General features: G+C 34.8%; 1 protein-coding gene across 1 annotated transcript in view; it reads left to right on the top strand.

Annotated features, from left to right (window-relative positions):
* Positions 1-21,455, top strand: part of CPNE8 (copine 8) — a 209,178-nt gene that overhangs the window by 83,273 nt on the left and 104,450 nt on the right. The window contains exon 7 of the mRNA XM_008520156.2: positions 18,130-18,193. Coding sequence (XP_008518378.1) covers positions 18,130-18,193 — 64 coding nt within the window. The remainder of the gene's footprint in view (positions 1-18,129; positions 18,194-21,455) is intronic.

The raw sequence follows: 21,455 nt of genomic DNA, 5'->3' as shown, positions 1-21,455 counted from the left end.
CATGAATGTATTGTTGTTTTAATATAAATACCATTTCGAGCTAACTGAATTGATAGCGTCTCCCAGCATTATGAGGATTCTTTCCTCCTTCCTTCATACTGTTTTTGTTTGTATTAAATTCTCTATTGTCCTTTCTTAAGCAGGTCTACTGAAAAACATAATCAAAGGAATACACAGTAGATGCTCCTGCTCTTTCTTATTATATTAATTCACCTGTGAACATATGTGGGCTCCACAGCATGCTGGAGCAAAGCACCTGAACAGCCTTCTAAAATTCAATCAAGAGGCTGAATCCCACTCCATCCCTTTCTTCATGTAACAATTGTGAGAGGCTTAAAAAGAAACCATTATATCCTCTGTATTGTAGAGACCTGCCTTGTAAATAGTAAGAATTAAATAAATGTTTATTGAACTGAATTTTCCAGAATAATAGTCACACTGTTATGCTTCTTCCTTTTTGTTAAGTACTCTAAGTGTCTCTCCTGCACATTATAACTTTGTGCTTCAGTTTCCCAGAATTTGGAACAGAATTCTTAGATTATAATATCGTTGCTCCATGCGCATTTTACTACATTACAAATGCAAAGTATACTTTTAGTGATATGAGCAACCTAATATTGGATAAATGGGTAGAACTAGTTTATCATAAGCAAAAAAAGTAATTTCTTAAAAATTTTGACATGTGGTATTTAAGAGCTAGGATCACACCATTCTTGTCAATAATTGCTTTCAAAGAAAATCTCAATCTCCAGAGATAATGAGCAGTTTCCTTTGTTTTTATTACTGAAAAACTATGTATCAAATCATTGATTGTACTCATAGTGATTCTGTACCATGATAATAACCATCTTGTTTTCCTTTTAATGTCAACATTTACATTCTAACTATAAAACAAGATCACATTTTATTTAATTGTAGTGTTAAAAATTGCAGAGTAACAGATGGAGTTCTTGATGAGCACAGTGTTTCAAATTTTAATCAAAGGTTATAGTTTCAGTTTTCTGGTATGTGACTTATTTTACCAGTGAACATAGTGTGTTTCCTTTTGTGATCATTGGTTTAATAAAATCTTAGAAATGGCATTTTGTTAATATTTTAGAGATAAAACATTGCATAGAAAGATAAATGCATCAGCTTTGAATTAAATGAATCATTAGTTTTGAAAAAACTGTACTTGCATGGATCTTTTATCTTTGCCTTTGGAAATGACATAATTTCCTCATGTAATTAGATCTCAAAAGAAAACTAATGTACTAAAAATAAGTTTCTCTCCACTTGAATGTTAGAGTTTTCAATTATTGGGCTGTTTATGTGGCTTTGATTTTTCTTTGTTTAACAAGAAACATTTGATATCTTATGTCAGCAACCCCAGCTATTTGCCTTCTCTGTATCCACACCCATGGATGCACCATAGGGTCATAGCACAGAACCAAATGGTCTGGTGACATCACTGACTCCTGGGCTCTGTCCCCAGTTCCACCTTCAATGCTCTGTGACCCTCTTGGGCACATTTTCCCTGTCTCCTCAGCAGCTTTTCCAAAAGGTTATAAATAACCTTCTTCAAGCTCTCTATCTATCTCCTCTCATCACTCCCAGCCTTTTATTTTTACAACTTTACCTTTGATTCTCAGAGAACATAATGCCAAATAATATTAGTTGCTATATTTGTTATTTAGCACTCTATCGGACTGCATCAAGAACTTTACATATATTATAGCATTTAATCATTCCTCAATCTAGCGAAATAGAGATTATTAGTTAAATTTTGCAAATGTGAGGCTTAAATAAGTTAAATACCTTGCCCAACATCAAGAGAAGAAGTCAGCAGAATGGCTTGTTAAAAATCAGGTTCGGCTCCTTAATCTTTGTTCAGATTTTGTCCACTACAGGTGAGATTCATTTTACCTTTTTCTCTCCTGGCTTAGTTGAGCATATGTTTCTCTTCTTCAGGTAAACAGTTTCCTCCATCTGAGCCCCAAATTGCGTGCTACACAGACATCCCGGGGGGCCTTGTATATATCTTCAACTTTCTCCCTGCCGTCCCCAAGACGTGCAACTGTGCTTCTACCGTATGCTAGGGCTCTCTCTCCATTCTTCCCATCATGGCAGATAATCTTCAAAGACTCTTCTTGTACAGCTTGTCAACTACCACTCCCTCTTCAACCTATCTTCATAATTCCACTCAAATGGCTTACTTGGGGCCAGATACCTCCTCTGTGCCATATCTAGCAGGTGCTTTCAATTCTCAACTGATTTGGCCTCTCTGTGGTTTGTGTGCTATTGACCACCTCTTCCTTGAAATTCTTCTCCCTTTGTTTTCATGACACCGTCTCTCCTAGTTTTCCTCCTGGATTTCTGGAAGTCTTCCTACTCTCCTTCACTGGCTGAAGAATGACCTGAAATTGTGTGCAGAATGCTGGGTGACATTTTTCTCCTAGCTTTTATTGAGTCCTAAATGTATCTGTGACTCAACAAAGATTAAGGCCTACAGCCTACACGTTATGTTACTCTGGATGATCTCTTATATAGCCCTAATTTTAACTGTCACCTATATGCCATTGATGCTCACATCTTATATGTGTTTCTCTCCTTGGCTCTAGATGCATACATAGAACAGCCCACTGAACACGGATGTCTCAAAGAAATTGCAAACTGAATATGCCCCAGAAGTGAATTTATCATTTATTTTGTCAAAACTCCCCCTGCTCTGTCCTTTCTCTGTGATAGCATCACTGGACAGTTTTCTAAGCAAGATAGCTGAGAGCCGTATTGCTCTCTTGCTCCCTCTCTCCTTCCTTTCCCAATAAGTAACCAAGTTTTCCGGAATCCCTTGTGCATCTCCACCTCCACTACCCTTGAGCAGCAACCCTTCTTGCTTAGATATTTATGCAATTCTCCCAACCGGGCTTGATGTCTGTAGTTTCAATCGGCGTCAATCCTGTCTGCATGCACCAGCTCCTACTGGTCTTTCTGGAGTCAGATATAGAGTCCAGCCCCTTCCCTTGTTTGAAATCCTCCAATTCTTTCTCATAACCTTTAGGGGAGAAAACTCAACTCTTTGCAATAACACTTGAGACCCAGTTGTGTACTCTAATATTCCCGAACATACGTAATTCTCTGAATGACTTGCATTTCCTTCAGTGGGTCATATTCTCACATTGATCTCTGTGTCTGGAAGGCATTTCTGCACATTGTCCCACTTGCCAGTGTGTACTCACCTTGTTAGACTCAGTTCCTGTCACCTGTGTACAATCTCCTTTATTTCTGCCAGAGTAAGATTGATGTCCCATTTTTGGTGTTCTAGCACACGCGTCTTATTTCAGTTATAATATTCATCACATTTTATTGTTACTGCATCAGTATCTGCACCAGTTACAGCATCTTTACTGTGTGTTTATTTGTTTTTCTTCCCACTGAGCTCCTTTAGGCTAGGGACTAAATCTTCTTCAACTTTATTTGTTTCTTTACTACCTAGCAAAATGCCTATAAAAGGGTAAGCACTCAATACATCTTTTTAAAATGATTGTATTACAGAACCCTAGAGAGTACTAGTTGCCATGCCTTGCACGTAAGGTGATAACTCAACAAATATTTGTTGCTTAAATAAGCAAATGTATTTTATTCTGTTTGTATTGCAATTCTGTAAAACTAAGTGATCTATGTATCTAATTTGTTTTGCTTTTTGGACCTATAATTAATATGAAATACAAACTTCTATTTTCACTAGTATTTCACAGTCAAAAAGTCAGTTTGACTATCATTTTCATATATTAGTATCATATGTTCATGAAATAGGATCATATGAATAATTCATTTTGAGATTAAAGAAGGATTCATACATTAACAAAGAAAAATCATAGTTTCATGTTAGGCTTACCTCTTATATTAAAATCATTAATGTTGATGAATAACAAATTAATTTTTACATGTTTATTTCTGTATCATATAGTTTGCATTTCACTACAGGGCAAGTTTCAGTCAATTATTTGTATAATCTGTTTCCCTACTAAGATCTAAGTCTTTTCCTCTCACAAGGCAAGTATAAACAGAGCTCTCATCTATTAATTATTTAGGTGTTACCAAATTTTAGTGCAATATTACATAAATACTTCATTGTGCCACTGGATAACTTTTTTTGTTGTTTTTTTGGTTTTGGTGAGGAAGATTGTCCCTAAGCTAACATCCACTGCCCATCTTCCTCTTTTTGCTTAAGGAAGATTGTCCCTGAGTTAACATCTGTGCCAGTCTTCCTCTATTTTTTATGTGGGACATGGCCACAGCTCGGCTTGATGAGCGATGTGTATGTCTGCACCCGGGTTCTGAACCCGTGAACCCTGGGCCACCAAAGCAGAATGTGTGAACTTAACCACTGTGCCACCAGGGCAGCTCCTACATTAACTTTTTTTAAATTTAATTTTTAAAAAAGAGTTAATCCGAACAGTTTACTTTGAGTTGTTCTTACCCCAGTTGAGATAGACTGGTTTATGGTGGAAAAGGTGTTTATTTACCTTCTACCCAGTTAGGAATTAGCTCTTACTAGAGCCTATGTCCCCTCCACTCCTCCTTATAATTTGGGTATTTGTTACCCAAGTACCGCTATTTGTTACCCAAATAGCAGTCAAGACTGGTCCAAACCATATGTCAAGTTGGTAAATTTTTTATTGAAGATTATCCCTTAATTCTATTACCTTTACAGGTAAAACACTTAGAATTCTCATTCTGCCCTTTAGCTGCCTGACCTTCTGTATCATGGACTACCCTTTCATTTCTTTGTCACCTTCCCCTCTCTCCCTGCCCTCAATCAATGAATGCACTGCATCCTGTTATCTTTGGCCCGTTCATCAGAGAGCTAGTACTATAATAAACAAATCAGTGCTAAGGTTGTATTGAAAGTATGCTACTGGTTTAATTTGTTACTCTTCTTGTTGATCCATATTGAGTTATATTATTTAGTTGGGCGCTTCTGAAATCACTCTCATAAATCAAATGCAATTCAATTCAACAAATGCTTAGAGAACATCTAATAAGTGCCAGATGTCTTTAGGTATAATCATGCAGAGATGGCAATGCATAATTCCTCCATCCTGGAACTCACTGCTCTTATGAATGATCCATGTAAACACATAATAACAACTGTAATTTATTGAGTACTTGTTCTGTGCTATGTTTACACACATGTGATATTTTAAACTGCATTATTATCTTGACTTCTCAGAGGAAGAAACTGAGTTTCAAGAAAGTTAAACAACTCATTCAAGGTCAGAGTCATTAATTGATGTACTTGCGATTTAAACTCCCCAACACAATCTCTATGCACTAGGTCTCATTGTAGCCCTATAGGAGTATCTACAAGGTAGAGAGGGAGAGGAGGAATTCACCATAGTTACGGGAGTCAGAGAAGCAGCATCTGAGTTGGGCTTTGAAAAATGAAAAAGAGTTTACCAAGTAAACAGTCTAAGTCTAAGGATGAATCTGAGACCCTGAAAGTTTTAAACCTTGAGAAAGGCTGATAAAGGAGATGTTTTAAGGCAGGAAACTTTATGTTACTGAACACATACCCCTTTGGTGATATGACTTACTGCTTTTAGCTCAGCATATACAGATTAATTTTGTGAAAAATATTAAGCCTGATAGCAGCTTAAGTATGGTTTCGTTTTTCCTGTTTTTTGACTTATATAAGTGAAATTATACTATATATTTTTCCATGACTTGAGTTTTTTGCTCAAAATTGTTTGTGAGAACCATCCATGTAATGGGTGATGTGTGAAGCTGTAGTTCATTCTTTTCATTGCTGTGTAGTTATCCATTTCATGAATTACAGATAGATTTACCTTATATTAAATTGATGGACATTTTTTTAGTTTCTTGTGTTTTTTTCTATATAAGTAACGCTGCAATAAAAATAATTATATATCTTTTTATTATATGCCTAGAAATGAAATTCTGGGGTCATAGGATATGTGCAGTAAAGAAGGGAAAATTTTGGCCCCTAGAACCTTTGCTGTGTGATATCACACCCATGGTTATGTACTGTACATGGCAAGAGGAACTTTGCAGATATAATTACAATGAACTAATCAGCTGACCTTAAGATAAGTAGATTATCATGAATTATCTAGATAGTCTCAGTGTAATCACATGAGCCCTTAAAGACAGAAGAGAAAGGGAGAACAAGAAGTCAGAGAGATGCAGCAGATGGAAGTCAAGGAGATTGAACACATGAGCAGTATCTTACCTGCCTTTGCTGTCTTGAACATGTAGGAGACCACATGGAAATCATGAGAAGGAAATGAATTCTGCCATCAAACTAAATGAGCTTGGAAGTTAATGCTCTCCCAGATCCTCTAGATAAGAACCCAGGCTGGTTGACAATTTGATGTGAGCCTTGTGCAGCCCTAAGCAGAGCACCCAGCTGAGCCTGCTGAAATTCTGCCTTACAGAACTGTCTGATAATGAGTGGGTGTGTTGTTTTAAGCCACTGAGTTTATGGTAATTTGTTATGGCAGCAATAGGAAACTAATGCATATTTTGGTAGACAGAAGTGGGGTGCTACTATAATAAATACTTTAAAGTATGGAAGATAGATAGAAGACTGCTCCGTGGAGGAGCTTTTTATCTAATGGAGTCCCTATGACATACACAAGAGACCCACAAAGCTCTTGAGAATTTTATCCCAGCAGAAACCCTGTGAGCTTGGACTGAAAGACAGAGAAAGTATAAATGAAAGAAGGCTGTTGGACCCCCAAAATTATACTGGCAATCTCTTGCTACCTTTTATCAAAAAAGAAGAATAACCCAGAGGTTGTAGTGTAAACCATAGAAAACTAGTAGAGTTTGCTCAGCTGGATTTCAAAATCACTTTGGACTGATGATTCATCTTACCTTATATTTTTCCCCTTTTGGAACAGGAATGCTTTAAGTATTATCCTATGCCTGACCCTTAATTGTATGTTGGGGCAGATAATTTGTTTCTTTAGAGACACAGGTGCCCTGTTGGGAGGAATTGTGCTCCATGATAAATTATACCCAGAGCCTTAACCGCACTTGTTTAGATGATGAGATTTGAAACATTTGAGCTGATAAGATTTAGATGAGATTTTTGAACTGAGTCAGTGTTGTAATGGGATGGAACCTTCGGGGACCTGTGGAGGAGGTGAATGTGTTTTGCTATGGAAGGGCCATGGATCATGGAGGGCCAATGGGTGGACTGGGGTAGGCAAGGTTTGGCTTCTATGACCCTCACATTCTGATGTCATGCCTGTGGTTATGTTATGTTGCATGGCAAAAGGACCTTGGCTGATGTAATTAAAATTATTAATCAGATGACTTTAAGATAGAAAGGTTATCCTAGATTATGTAGGTAAACCCAGTGTAATCTTGTAAGCCCATAAAGGCAAATGCGAATGTCGGAAAGATGCAGCAGAACAGCAAGTCACAGAGACTTGTAGAGTAAGAAGGACTCAGCTCTTTCGTTGCTGGCTTAAAGATTTGGGCGGCCAATGAGAAGGAGTTCAATTCTACTTCCTGACAACTTGAATGATCCTGGAAGCAGATTTTTTCCCAGACAGCTGATTCCTTGATTTTGGCCAGACACTAAGCAGAGTTCCTAGCTGAGCCTGCTGGACTTCTGACCTTCATAACTGTGAAATAGTGAATGGGTGTCTTTTAAGCTGCTAAATGTGTGATAATTTGTTACGGCAGTTACAGGAAAATAATAGAAGTAGCTTCAGAGTTATTAGAAATAAGCAAAGTGTCTTCCAAATGGTCCTACCCAATTTGCTTTTCATGACAGTATAAAAACATTCCACTTGCTTCTACTTCTTGTCAAAACTTGACATTTTTAGGATTTGTTGTTTTTGTCAGTGTGGTATATATTTCAATTAGCATTTCTCTAGTTACCAATGTGGTTGAATATCTTTCCACATATTTAATACCTGTTTGTTTTTCATCTTCTGTAAAATACCTTTCATGATTTTGGCTCATTTTTTCCTTTTAGACTATTTGCCATTTTCTTGCTGATTTTTAAGAGTTCTTACATATTCTTGATACTAATCTTTTGTTGTTTGACTATTTGAAAACATCTTTTCCTAGTTTATGACTTTTTTCTTCTCTTTTTAGTCTGGTGTATTTTGATGAATGGGCATTCTCAATTTTAATGTCAAATTTTCCATCATTTCCTTGCTCATTTGTATTTTTTATCATTAGTTAAAGAAATTCCTCATTATCTTGAGTCACATTTCTTTTTAAAAATTATATATGTTTGCTTCCTGTTTTTAAGTTCTAGATTTAAAAATATTACACAATCTTGTATTCTCAGAATAATTGCTATTAGTAATTGTTGTGTTATTGGTTGTTTGATTAATTTTTTATTTACCATCTTCAACATTTTAAGTGTACAGTTTAGTAGTGTTAAGAATAGTCGTGCTGTTGTGAAACACATCTCCAGAACTTTTTCATCTTTTTATTTTTGTGATTGGCTTATTTCACTTAACGTAATGTCCTCAAGGATCATTCATGTTGTAGCCTATGACAGGATTGCCTTCCTTTTTAAGAATGAATATTATTCTGTTGTATGTATACTTCACATTTTGTTTATCCATTCATCCATTGATGGACATTTGGATTGCTTCCACCTCTTGACTATTGAGAATAGTGGTGCTATGAACATGGGTGTACAGATAGCTCTTTGACACCTTGCTTTCAATTCTTTTGCATATATAACTGTAAGTGGGATTGCTGGATCATATAGTAGTTCTACTTGTAGTATTTTGAGGAACCTCCATACTACTTTAAAGGCAGTTGCACCATTTTACAATTCCACCAACAGTGCACAAAGGTTCCAATTTCTGCATATCCTCACCAACTCTTGTTATTTTCTGTTTTTTTGATAGTAGCCATCCTAATAGATTTGAGGTGATGTCTCATTGTGGTTTTGATTTGCATTTCTCTTATAATTGGTGATATTGAGCATCTTTTCATCTACTTGACCATTTGTATATCATCTTTGGAGAAATGTCTATTCAAGTCCTTTTCCCATTTTTTTTGTTGGGCTATGTGATTTTTTTTTTGGTTGAGTTGTAGGAATTCTTTATATATATATGTAAACCCCTTATCAGATATTCTAGATGTTAACCCCTTATCAGATATACAATTTGCAAATATATTCTCTCATTCCTTAGATTGCCTTTTCACCCTGTTGATTGTGTTCTATGATGCACACAAGTTTTTAGGGTTGGTATAGTCCCATTTGTCCATTTTTGCTGTGCTTTTGGGGTCATATCCAAGAAATGATTGTCAAGATCAATGTCATGAAGTTTCCCCCCTATATTTTCTTCTGGAAGTTTTATATTTTCAGGTCTTATCTCTCAGACTTTAATCCATTTTGAGTTTATTTTTATGTGTGTATCATTCTTTTCCATGTGGATATACAGTTTTCCCCATACCATTTGTTGAAGAGACTGCTTTTCCTCCTTGAGTGGTCTTGGCAACCTTGTTGAAGATCATATGACCATATATAAGAGGGTTTATTTCTGGGCTCTCTATTGTATTTCAAAAGTCTATTTGTCTGTCTTTATGCCAATGCTACACTGTTTTGATTACTGTAGCTTTGTAATATGTTTTAAAGTCAGAAAGTGTGAGTTCTCCGAACAAAGTTGGATTTTTCAAAATTGTTTTGGCTATTTGAGGTCCTTTGAGATTTCATATGAATTTTAGGATGAATTTTACTATTTATTTCTGAAAAAATTGCCACTGGAAGTTTGATAGAGATTGTGTTGAATCTGTAAATTGTTTTGGGTTGTATGGACATCTTAATAATATTAAGCCTTGCAATCCATGAACACAGGATGTCTTTCCATTTCTTTGTGTCTTCTTTAATGTCTTTCAGCAGTGTTTTATACTTTTTAGTGTAAAAAGTTTCTTACCTCCTTGGTTAGGTTTATTCCTACGTGTTTTATTATTTTTGATGCTATTGTAACTGGAAGTGTTTTATTTCCTTTTTGAGTTGTTCATTGTTAGTGTGTAGAAACACAACTGATTTTTTATGTTGATTTCGTATCTTGCAGCTTTGCTGAATTTGTTTATTAGCTTTAAAAGTTTTTTTTTTAATCTGGAATCTTTAAGATTTTCTACATATAAGATTATGTCATCTGCAAACAGAAATAATTTCACTTCTTCCTTTCCAATTTAGATGCATTTTATTTCTTTTTCTTACCTAATTCTCCTGGCTAGAATTTTCAGTGTGGTGTTGAATACCAGCGGTGAGGGCTGGCAGCTTAGAGTTCATGATCTTAGAGGAAAATCTTTCAATGTTTCACTGTTGAGTATAAGGTTATCTGTAGGCCTTTCATATATAGCTATTATTATATTGAGGTAGTTTCCTTCTATTCCTAGTTTGTTTATTAAGAGTTTTTTTTTTTTTTTTTTTATCATGTAAGGGTGTTGAATCGTGTCAAATGCTTTTTCTGCATTGAGGTGATTTTTGTCCTTTATTCTGTTAATGTAGTATATTAAATTGATTGATTTTAAAATGTTGAGCCATCCTTGCATTCCAGGAATAAGTCCCACTTGGTTGTGGCATATAATTCTTTTAATGTGCTGTTGAATTCAGTTTGCTAGTATTTTATTTAGGATCTTTGCATTAATATTCATCAGGGATGTTGGTCTGTAGTTTACTTGTAGTGTCTTTGTCTGGCTTTGGTACCAGGGTAATGCTGGCCTCACAGAATGAAGTTGGAAGCATTCTTTCCTCTTCAATTTATTCAAAGAGTTTTAGGAAAGTTGACATTAATTGTTTAAATGTTTGGGAGAATTTGCCAGTGAAGCTATATAATCCTGATCTTTTCTTTCTTGGAAGGTGTTTGATTACTGATTCAGTCTCCTCATTAATTATTGGTCTGCTCAGATTTTCTATTTTTTCATGCTTCGTGCTTGATAGATTGTTTGTTTCTAAGAATTTATCTATTTCTTCTAGGCTATCCAATTTGTTGCCCTACACTTGTTCATAGTATTCTCTTATAATCCTTTTTATGTCTGTGACATTGGTTGTAATGTCCCCTCTTTCATTTCTAGTTTTATTTGTTTGAGTGCTCTTTTTTTCCCTAGTGGAGCTAAGATCAATTTTGTTGATCTTTTCAAAAAACTGACTCTTAGTTTCACTGATTTTTTTTGTATTGTTTTTCTATTCTATCAGTTATCTCTGGTCTAATCTATAAATTTTCTTGTTGGCACTGGTTTCACAGGATCTCATATTTTATTATGTTGCATTTTCATTTTCGTTTGTTTCAAGGTATTTTCTAATTTTCGTTGTGATTTTTTTCTTTGATCCCTTAGTTGTTTAAGTGTGTGTTAATTTCTACATATTTGTGTATTTTTTCCAATTTTCCCTCTATTATTGATTTCTAATTTCACTCCATTGTGATTGGAGAATATATTTTTTATAGTTTCAAGCATCTTAAATTTGTTAAGACTTGTTTTGTGGCCTAACATGTGATCTCTCCTGGAGAATGTTCCATGTGCACTTCAGAAGAAAGGATATTCTGCTGTTGTTAGATAGAGTGTGCTGTATATATTTTTTAGGTCCAGTTGTCTGTAGTGTTGTTCAGATCCTCTATTCCCTTATTGATCTTCTGTTCAGTTGTTCTATCCATTATTGAAAGTGGAATATTGAAATTTCCTACTGTTATTGTATTGCTCTTATATTATGTTTTATTAACACACTGCTGGATTTTTGTTTAATGCCATTTTGTTTATATTTTTTTGCATATGCAATACTAAACTAGCAGAATCCTATAGGTGTTATTTTTATTATTGTGAAATTTTAAGTATTCTCTCTTTTCCATGATTTCTTCTTTTAATAATGACCTTTTAGACTTAAAATTCACCTTTTGTCATTAATCTCTAACAATTCTTTTTGGCTAGTAAAAGTAAGACATTTTAGTAAATATTCTATGACATAATATCTGGTCAATTTTAGTAAATATTCCATAAGTTAAAGCAAATTTTGAGGAATGAGTAGAAATCACTGAGATGAAAAAAGTTCCTTAAGTGGTTGGTAGGGTGAGTATTCCTGGTGAAGTCAGGGAGAAATGAAACATCTGTTGTGAATTCAGGGAACTAGAAGTGTGGCTCTATTGAAAAGTGGCAGGAAGGATGAAACTAGAGACTGAACAGTGACTGCATTATGAAGGATGTTATGTCCTAATTAATAAATTTGAAATTATTGTAGGATCTATATAGAGCCACTGGGAGATGGAAGGCTTCATGATTAGAATTCATGATCAGATCAATCTGGCACCAATGGAGAGGATAAATTAAAGGAGTACCAGCCTGAGACCAGTTAGGAACAAGAAAACTGCAGTAACCCAAGCAAAGGTATAAAGGTATGAACTAAGGCAGTGGTAGAGGTAAGGAAGAGGTAGTAAGAGATATGGAAAATTGTTGCAGTTAGGAAAAAATCCAACTGCAACAATAAACAAAAAGCAAAACAAACCAAATCAAACAAAAACAAACCACCCAGTCTCTCAAAAGACCATTTGTTCTTCATGTGCTCAATTTTGGAAAGGATTACTCATCTCTAATAGTTCTCTTGAGATATAGCTTCAGCTGTTTTGGGGATGAGTTCTATTATTCTTTCTATGTGTTACAAAATAGAATGGAGGAATACAAGTATGGGAAACTATTTTCAAAATTGATTTTTGGGGGTAACTTTCTATTTTGATATAATTTCAATTACATAGAAAATTTACTAGAGTAGTACCAGAAACTCCTGTATTGCCCTTTACCCAGAATGTTTACTGTCAACAAATGTTAACTTTGTCCTATGTGCTTTATCATGTTCTACCCCACATCCCTTCCTCTCATCCCCCTCTCTCATATTCTAGTTCTTTTTCTTGAACCATATGAGAGTAAGTTGGAGACTCTAAATACTTGAATGTGTATTTCTTAATAAGGGTGTTCTCTGACACAACCACAATATGATGATCAAAATCAGGAAACTTCATAATCATGCAATGATGTTCTCTAACCCACACTCCATATTGAAATTTCAACAACTGTCCTAATAATGTCCTTTATAGCTATTTTTCCCCAGTCTAAAATTTAATCAAGAATCATACATTAAGAGACAGCCCTGATGGTCTAGTGCTTAAAGTTTGGTGCTCTCACAGCTTTGATGGCCCAGGTTCGTTTCCCAGTTGTGGAACCACACCACCCATCTGTCAGTTGCCACTTTATGGCGGTGACTCACATAAAAGGACTATATGGACTTACAACTAGGATATACAGCTGTGCACTGAGGGTTTTTGGAGGAGAAAAAAAAAAAGAGGAAGATTGGCAACAAATGTTAGCTCAGGGCAAATCTTTCCCTGCAAGGAAAAAAAAAAAAGAATCATACATTGAATCATACCTACATCATCAAGTCCTGATTTTAGTCTCTTTAACCTAGAATACTTCCTCAGCTTGTATTTTTCTTTTCCTGCTTTGCATTGCTTTTAATAAAATTTGTATTTTAGAATAGGTTTAGATTTACAGAATAGTTGCAAAGATAGTACAGAAAGTTCCTGTATATCCCTCATCCAGTTTCCCCTAATGTTAATGTCTTACGTTACCATGGTACATTTGTCACAACTAGGAAACCAACATCGATACACTAAAATTAACTAAACTCCAGACTTTATTTGAATTTCACTGGTTTTTCCACTAATGTCTTTCTTTCTGTTTCAAAATTCAATTCAGGATACCACATTTCGTTTAGTCATCCTGTCTGCTGGTATCATCTGTTCTGGGATAATTTCATAGTCTTTCCATGTTTTGTATGACCTTAAAAGCTTTGAGGAGTGCTAATCAGATATTTTGTAGAATGTTCCTCAATTTAGGATTGTCTGTTGTTTTTCTCATGGTTATATTGGACTTATGGGTTTGGAGGGGAAGTCCACAAAGGTGAAGTGCCATTCTTATTACACTATATCAGGGGTACATTATATCAACATGGCTTATCACCGGTGATGTTAACCTTGATCACAGGCCAAGTGTTTGACAGGTTAAAGTTGCTCAATGTAATGGTATATTTGTCCTTTTGTAGTACAGTCAGTTCTTGCTTTCTATATTTTGGAACTATAATGTTAGATGCATACAGTATTGAGATTATATCTTCCTAATTAATTGAACCTTTTGTCATTACACAGTAACTATTTCTAGCAATCGTTTTAAATTTAAAATCTGTATGTTTGCTGTTAGTGTGGTACACTGGTTTCATTTGGTTTAGTTTTTTTCCCTTAGTATATCTTTCCATTCTTTTCTCCTGAATTTTCTAAATCCTTAAATTTTGATGTCTATTATAAATAGCTTATGGATGAATTTTATTTTATACAGAATGACAATCTTTGTTTTTAATCTGGAGGATTTAGTTCATCAGTGTGTACCTCCGTAACTGTTCCTTTGGATTTTATTTCTGTCACCTATTTAGTGTTTCTCATCCGCTCTGCCCTTTTTTCTTTGGTTTCTTTTGAATTGGTTGTATTTTTAAAGCATCATTCCACAATTTTCCTTTACTAACCTCTAGATTATAAAGTCCTTAAAAAAATTGTATTTTCCTAGAAATTTTTTAACATATTTACTTAATTTATCAAATTCTATTTACTTTAAAACATCTTTTACTTTCTTCCTGAACAAAGAACATCAGAAGACTTTAAATTCTCACCCTCCTGATTAATGCTATCATTATCATTTATATTTGTTATTTCAGTTTTTAACATTACTATTATTGATTTATGGTCATATTTATTAAGATTTATCTATATTTACCACTTTTATCGTTTCTTCTTTCATCTTAGACTTTCCGTCCGTGATCACTCTCCCTCAGTTTGAAGTCCATCCTTTAGAAATTTCTCAAGCAAGGGTGCTTGGATAGAAATTCACTCAGTTGTTGTTTGTTTGGAGATATCTGTAGTTCATGCTTGTTCTTGAAAGAAATATATACAGTATAAATTCCTAAGGTGACAGTTATTTTCTTTCAAACCATCGAAGATATTTTTTCAGTTGTCTTTCATCTTCCAGTGTTTTTCTGAGGAGTCACCTCTTAGTTTAGTATTCCCATCTTTGTAGGCCATCTGTCTTTTCTCTCTGCTCCTTTGAAGACATGCCTTTCATCACTGGTGATTCGCCATGTCCTTATCATTTGTATTGGTGTAAATTTATTTTTATTTATGCTGCTTGGGATTTATTGAACTTTTTGAATCTAGAAATTGATTTTGTGTTTGTGTGTGTGAGGAAGATTGGCCCTGAGCTAACATCTGTTGCCAGTCTTCCTCTTTTTGCTTGAGGAAGCTTGTTGATGAGCTAACATCTGTGCCTATCCTCCTCTATTTTATATGTGGGATGCCTGCAACAGTGTGGCTTGATAAGCAGTGCTAGGTCTGTGCCTGGCATCCAAACCCGCGAACCCGTGCCACTGAAGCAGAGTGTACAGACTTAACCACTATGCCACTGGGCTGGCCCCTGGAAATTGATTTTTTTAAATCAGTTTTAGAGGTTTCCCAGCCATTCTTTCTTCAAATATTGCATCTCCTCCATTCTTTCTCTTTTTCCTGGACCTCTGATTAGATGTATATTAAAACTTTTGCCTTGATTCTTCATGTCTCCAAACCTCTTTATGATAGTTTCCATGCCTACTCTCTGTGCTGCCTTATGAATAATTTCTTTACATCTGTCTTTCAATTCACTAATTCTTCTCCTATGTCTAATCTGAGATTAAATCCATCCACTGAGGTCTCTCTTTCTATTATTATTTCTAGAAGTTCTATATTTGTTTTTTTCTCCAAATATTCTTGATTATTTTTATAGTCCATTGTAAGTTTCTCATATTTCCATTCTTCTTAAATTTTAGGTACATTATACATACTTACATTTTGCATACTGTGCATAATATTTACAATATTCTAAGTCTGTGTTTGATTCTGCAGCCTGTTGTTTCTGGAGGCTCTAGCACATGGTACATTTTTCCTTCTGTGTTTTGTTTAAAATGCGTTCGTATATATTTTTAAAGTTTAAATTTTTTAACTTTTATTTTGATATGTAGTTTGAAAGCAGACTCTTCCAGAGAGGTTTTGCATTTACCACATACCTGTGATCACTTGAATTCAACTGAATTCTTGATTTTTGTAGCTACCCATGTAGTGGAAATTAAGGCAGCAAGTCTGGTTGAGGTCTCAATTTTTAGGAAACATTTTTTTCTCTTTTGTTCATCACCAAGTTCAAAGGCAAGGATTTATTTTGTAGCCTCCTCCAAAGTGAATGTTTATTTCTAATTCATGTTACAATCAGGCAATATAGACATTGTGATCCACGCTTTATGCTGCAAGTTGGTCATTTATTGAATTCCCTATCTTGTGAGTATCCCCGTTTTTTGTTTCTCGTCTTTATGCCTTAAGGATCCATAAAAACCAGCCCAGTCTCAAACTTCAGAGTTCACCTCTGCTTGTCTTTCTGGCATTCCATCTTCAGCTTCTGATTGGTCCTCACTTTCTTGCCGGGTTATCAGAGCATCTATAAAGACTTCTTTGCAAATTTTATTCAGCATTTTAAAATATTGTCAGGTAGACGTTCATTCAGGGTGTTTAGTTTGACATAATGCTAAAAATGGAAATCTTGTGATTTGCAGTTAGAAAGAAGACCAAAGGTACAGCTGGATTAGAAAAATTAACGGATTAAGGATGTTGGAAGGATGCTAAAAATGATGTATGTAATATTCTAAGAAAAAATGTGCAAGGATAAATTAGTTGATCTCTTAGTCATTAAGACCTGGAGAAAATGGAAGATCCTGACCTGTACAATTACCCTAATGGGGAGTAAAGAGATAGAGGAAACAATGTTTTGTGATAGGCAGTTTCCTGCGCAAGCTATGAGATGGCATTTTTAGCTGAAGACCGAGTGGTGCTCTCCAAAAGAAATTTTAGGACAGGAAGAAAGAAAGGATAGAGCATTTTTAGAGCAAGTATAATTTACATTGGTATATTTACAACTCAGAATATTTTGAACTTCCATTCTTTTACTTTATTCCCAGTCAAGATACTAAGACTCCAATCCTTTATACATGGAGAACAAGGGGTTAAATATTTGTTGTATGCATACTGGCATAGGTTATCGGAGGTGAATTATATTCTTGAGGACAAAAACACTTACTGGGCTCTAATTCCACAACCTATAGTTCTGACGCCAAACAGAAGAGTCTGAACTATGATTTGTGATAGGACAAAAGAAGCATTAGGTTTCCTCTTTGGAAGATTCTCATGGACTTCTCTCTACAGTCCCTCGTGTAAAGCAGGGAACCATGTACGCAGCTTGATTTTCCTAGTGGACTTTTATATTTAACTCTGTTGGTTTACAAGAGGTTTATGTCATGAATTCTGCTCTTATAGAGCTTATAATCTACTTGAGAAAAGAAAGGGTAAAGTATGTGATTGTAACAACGTGGGAATAATTAAATGTTAAGCGTGTGGCACTGACGTTAAGTGCAGTAGGAATGCAAAGAAGACTGAGCTTTGTGTGGGGTTGACTGGGGTAAGGTTTCTTGGAACAAATGGAACTTCATCTCGGGGTATGGAAAATTTGAGGTGGAATAGGGAACAGTTAACACTGTTGGTGTTAAGGTATGTCAGGGTGTGGGAGTGGGCACAAAGAAGAAAGAAGCACAAATAATCAACCATGTTGATGAAAGGGGAAAGACATTGAAAACCAAGTTAGGAATAGGTTTTAGTCATATAATAGAAAGCTTAGAAACCACGGGAGAAAGTTTTATTATATTTCAGATTGTTATATTATATTACATTACATGTGGTAGACAATATGATGTTATTGAAGACTCTGGGACAGAAGACTGACATATTGAAAGTGATCAAAGTTTAGCTTCATTAAGAAATGTGGACCTATAGGATTATCTCAAAGTTAAAACTGGGAATGTATTTTGTTAGGAAAGAGCCCACTTATTACTAATATGCTCTTTATTTGGTTATATAAAAATAAAATATATAATAGTTTATTATAATACATATAATATTATATTATAAATATATAATATTAGATATAATGTTAATATAAAGTATAATGTATATAAATATATTTTTGTTGTTTTAGAGGAATTCCAGGGAAGAAATGTGGTACAATCATACTTACAGCAGAGGAATTAAACTGTTGCAGGGTGAGTAAATATTTCCTTGGTTTAAAAAGTATTTCCAACAGTTTTTTGAATTGATTTTTCTGAAACTATTCTTCAATGATTAGTTCTTGAGTAATTTTAGCAAAAAATAATTAAAACTGTGTTATATAATTCTATACTCTATAAAATATCATTTTGCATGCTTAGTACCTTATGCAGAGAGACTACATTCTATAGTCCAAAATGGATAATCAGTTATTTCAGCAGTCTTTTTAAAGAATAAAAGTTCTTAAAATAAAACCTAATGTCAGTATAATTTGGGGGGCATTAATATAATGAATCATCAATTGTACAAATCAGTTCAGTCTTGTAAAAATTTTAAAGATTTATGTGTAATACTGAAGGAACATTTCTGTTGACTTGACTTGAGCCTTTGTGCATAACAGACTTGTTTTTCCGTAGTTCTAATTGAATAAATTCAGAATTTATATAGGGTCCCATCTTTTATTAGCTTGGGAAGCCCACCTTTGAAGAAAGGACCAGCTACTAATCCAGCTAGGTTAATGACGGCGTAGAGTGCATAGTCAGTATTTTTAGAAAACTGCTATTTTTATATGTGATTTGCTGATACAGCCATTGACTCACAGTCAGTGATTTCACTGTCATCCAGAAATGAGGTGATACCTGTGACACTCCACACTGGAAGTAGTGATGGCTTGCTGAATCTGAAGTCAACATTATCTATTTAACGTGGCCCAGCGGATCCCTGGGAATTGTTATTTCTGGGGGAAAAAAAGTTAACCCTAGATTGTATCTCTAGGACTCTTTATTTTCACCTTTTGGTTCATGATTTTAGGAGCAAAAGCTTCCAAAGAATACCAAAAACTTAATACTCTGATATTGGCCACAGTTTTCATATGGAGAGCTATTATTTATTATCTGAGTTTGTAACTTTAATCTCTAAAGATTTTTTTTTTACAGATAATTACTATGACTTTATATACATGATATATTTCTGAACTGCTCTGTTTCACTTTCCATATGTGCAGGGGAAACCAAAAGCCAAAAATGTGAACCAGTCACTAGAATATTTTAAAAAATTCTCCTAGCTGATAATAGATTATGATAACATTAAATTTGAAAATATAATGTATATGAAAGCACTTTATGTGTACTAAAAATGCCTTACAAAAAACAGTACAATTATTTAATTGCAGAAATAATACTTACCGTCCTATTTTTTAGTTAAAATGGCACACTGAATTCTTTTAATTATGTCATCTAATCATCTTTTTTACTTCTTATCTCTGAATTTGTATGTGTATGATAATATATATTTTGTGTAATGAGGGAGGAGAGAGAAAATGAAGTTCAAGGTCAATAAGATACATGTTCTTTATTCTACTTTGTCAAATCTTGACATTATCATGATTTTGTGTAAATATGCCAATGAACACATTATTATTAGTTCTGTTTCAAAATAGAACTAAGACACCAAGGGCATAGATTGAGTATGTCCAGGCTGCATCTTAAATATCTTCCACTTTCAATTCTACTGTTTTGCTTGGAAGAACGGGAAAATTCTTCCAAAGCTTCCTTAGCGATCTAGAGGCAGTTTTACTCTTTCTACTACTAAAGCTTTCAGAACATCTGGAATTGTCTTTTAATAAGTAAACACATGTCTCATACTTAGAAATTATAACTCTGTTTTAAAAATTGTTTAGAATCTTGATTGAACTTCGCTTGTGTATCCTATGTTCTGATTCTTACCTATAACCTTATTGATAATCAGCATCATTAAGATGTATAAACCTTGAAATAATATTATGATGCTAGTATAGTAGAAGAAACAGGTATATTCAAAGCAACGTTCATAGTTATTTCAGAAGAGACAATGCCTTTTAAATGTACATTTTAAGGTGCTTTAAAAATATCAGGCATTGTCATTTGGAGTTTTGATCAAAATAATTTTATTTTACATTAAAAATCATACAAATTGACATTTTGTCTTCTTTAAAACTTATTGTCAGTTATTAACTTGAGCATAAGCTTTGGAATCAGGACACCTAAATTTCCGTTCTGTCTCTTTCATGATTCAGCTGAGTGAGGATATGTATGTTCTTGGAGCTTTACTTGCTGCGTTTGTTAAGTGCCAAATGTCTTAATACCTCCTCAGATGGTTACTTTGCAGAATAAAAAAGGAGCAACATTTGAAAGTTGTGTAAATTGTGAATTTATACAAATGTTTCTTTTTAGTGTGATAATCCTGATTATCTCAACCTAGTATTACATATTTTATTTCAAATGCAACTTTTGTAACATATCTAGTCAAATGCCAGAGTAAGAATTAATGTAATTTTGAGGTCATATTAGGAATATTTCTGCACTCAGTATTTCAAAAGTAGCTTGAAATTATCCAGAAATCATATTTTTCATTCTTATCAATTGATGGATTGATTCAACAATGTTCACAAAATGTATAATGTGCTAGTCCCTGGAATGAATGCTTAGAATACAGTGGTGAGAAAAAACAGTAACAAACAACCCTGATCCTCGTCTTTAATGAGCACGTAGTTTGTGGGGAAGACAGACATTAATCAGATGCAGGTAAACATGTCACGGTATGGACTAAGTGATCAACTATGAGAGAGTACCATGGAGAATCTAATTTATATTGGGGAGGGGGTCACTGCAGATCTCTTTGAGAAAATGACATTTAAGTTTAGCCCTAAGGAACGGTTTGCCAGCCAAAGGGTAAGAGTTCCAGCAGAGCACGCAGCTTGTATAAGGTGCTAAAGAGGGAAAGGAGTGTGTCTGGTGTGTGATAGCAAGGGGCTTGGAAAAGGGTATGATTGGGGCAAAACTTTGCCAAGTGAAGGTGGAAAAGGCTGCTCAGAGCCTGTTTGGTGTTGGATTTTGTAGACCATGGTAATGATTCTGTGTTTATGCTAAATGCAAGGGAAAGCCTTGAAGCATTATGAACAACATTCTTTCTTTCCTGTTTTAAGAACTTTACTCTGTCTGCTGAATGGAGAATGGATAGGATAGGTCCAAGAGTGAACGAAGGAGAAAGGAATAAATGCCCCTGTGTGTGTCCAGAGGAGAGAAGAGGTTGGCTTGGACTAAGGTGGTGCCGGAGTAGCTGGAGTGAAGATTTGGGAAATGTTTTAGAGGTAGAATGATGCAACTTGATGAGGATTGGATAAAGGGTCAGGAAAAGGGAGGAGTCAAGGACAGCTTCCTTGAGTACTTCGGGTGGATGACAAACCACTACTTGAGCTGGGAAAATGGCAAGAGAAGCAAG

The sequence above is a fragment of the Equus przewalskii genome, chromosome 5 (assembly GCF_037783145.1).
Source record: "Equus przewalskii isolate Varuska chromosome 5, EquPr2, whole genome shotgun sequence".
Classification (NCBI taxonomy): Eukaryota; Metazoa; Chordata; class Mammalia; order Perissodactyla; family Equidae; genus Equus; species Equus przewalskii.
The sequence above is the reverse complement of the archived record's forward strand: the minus strand, read 5'-3'. Positions and strand labels throughout refer to the sequence as shown.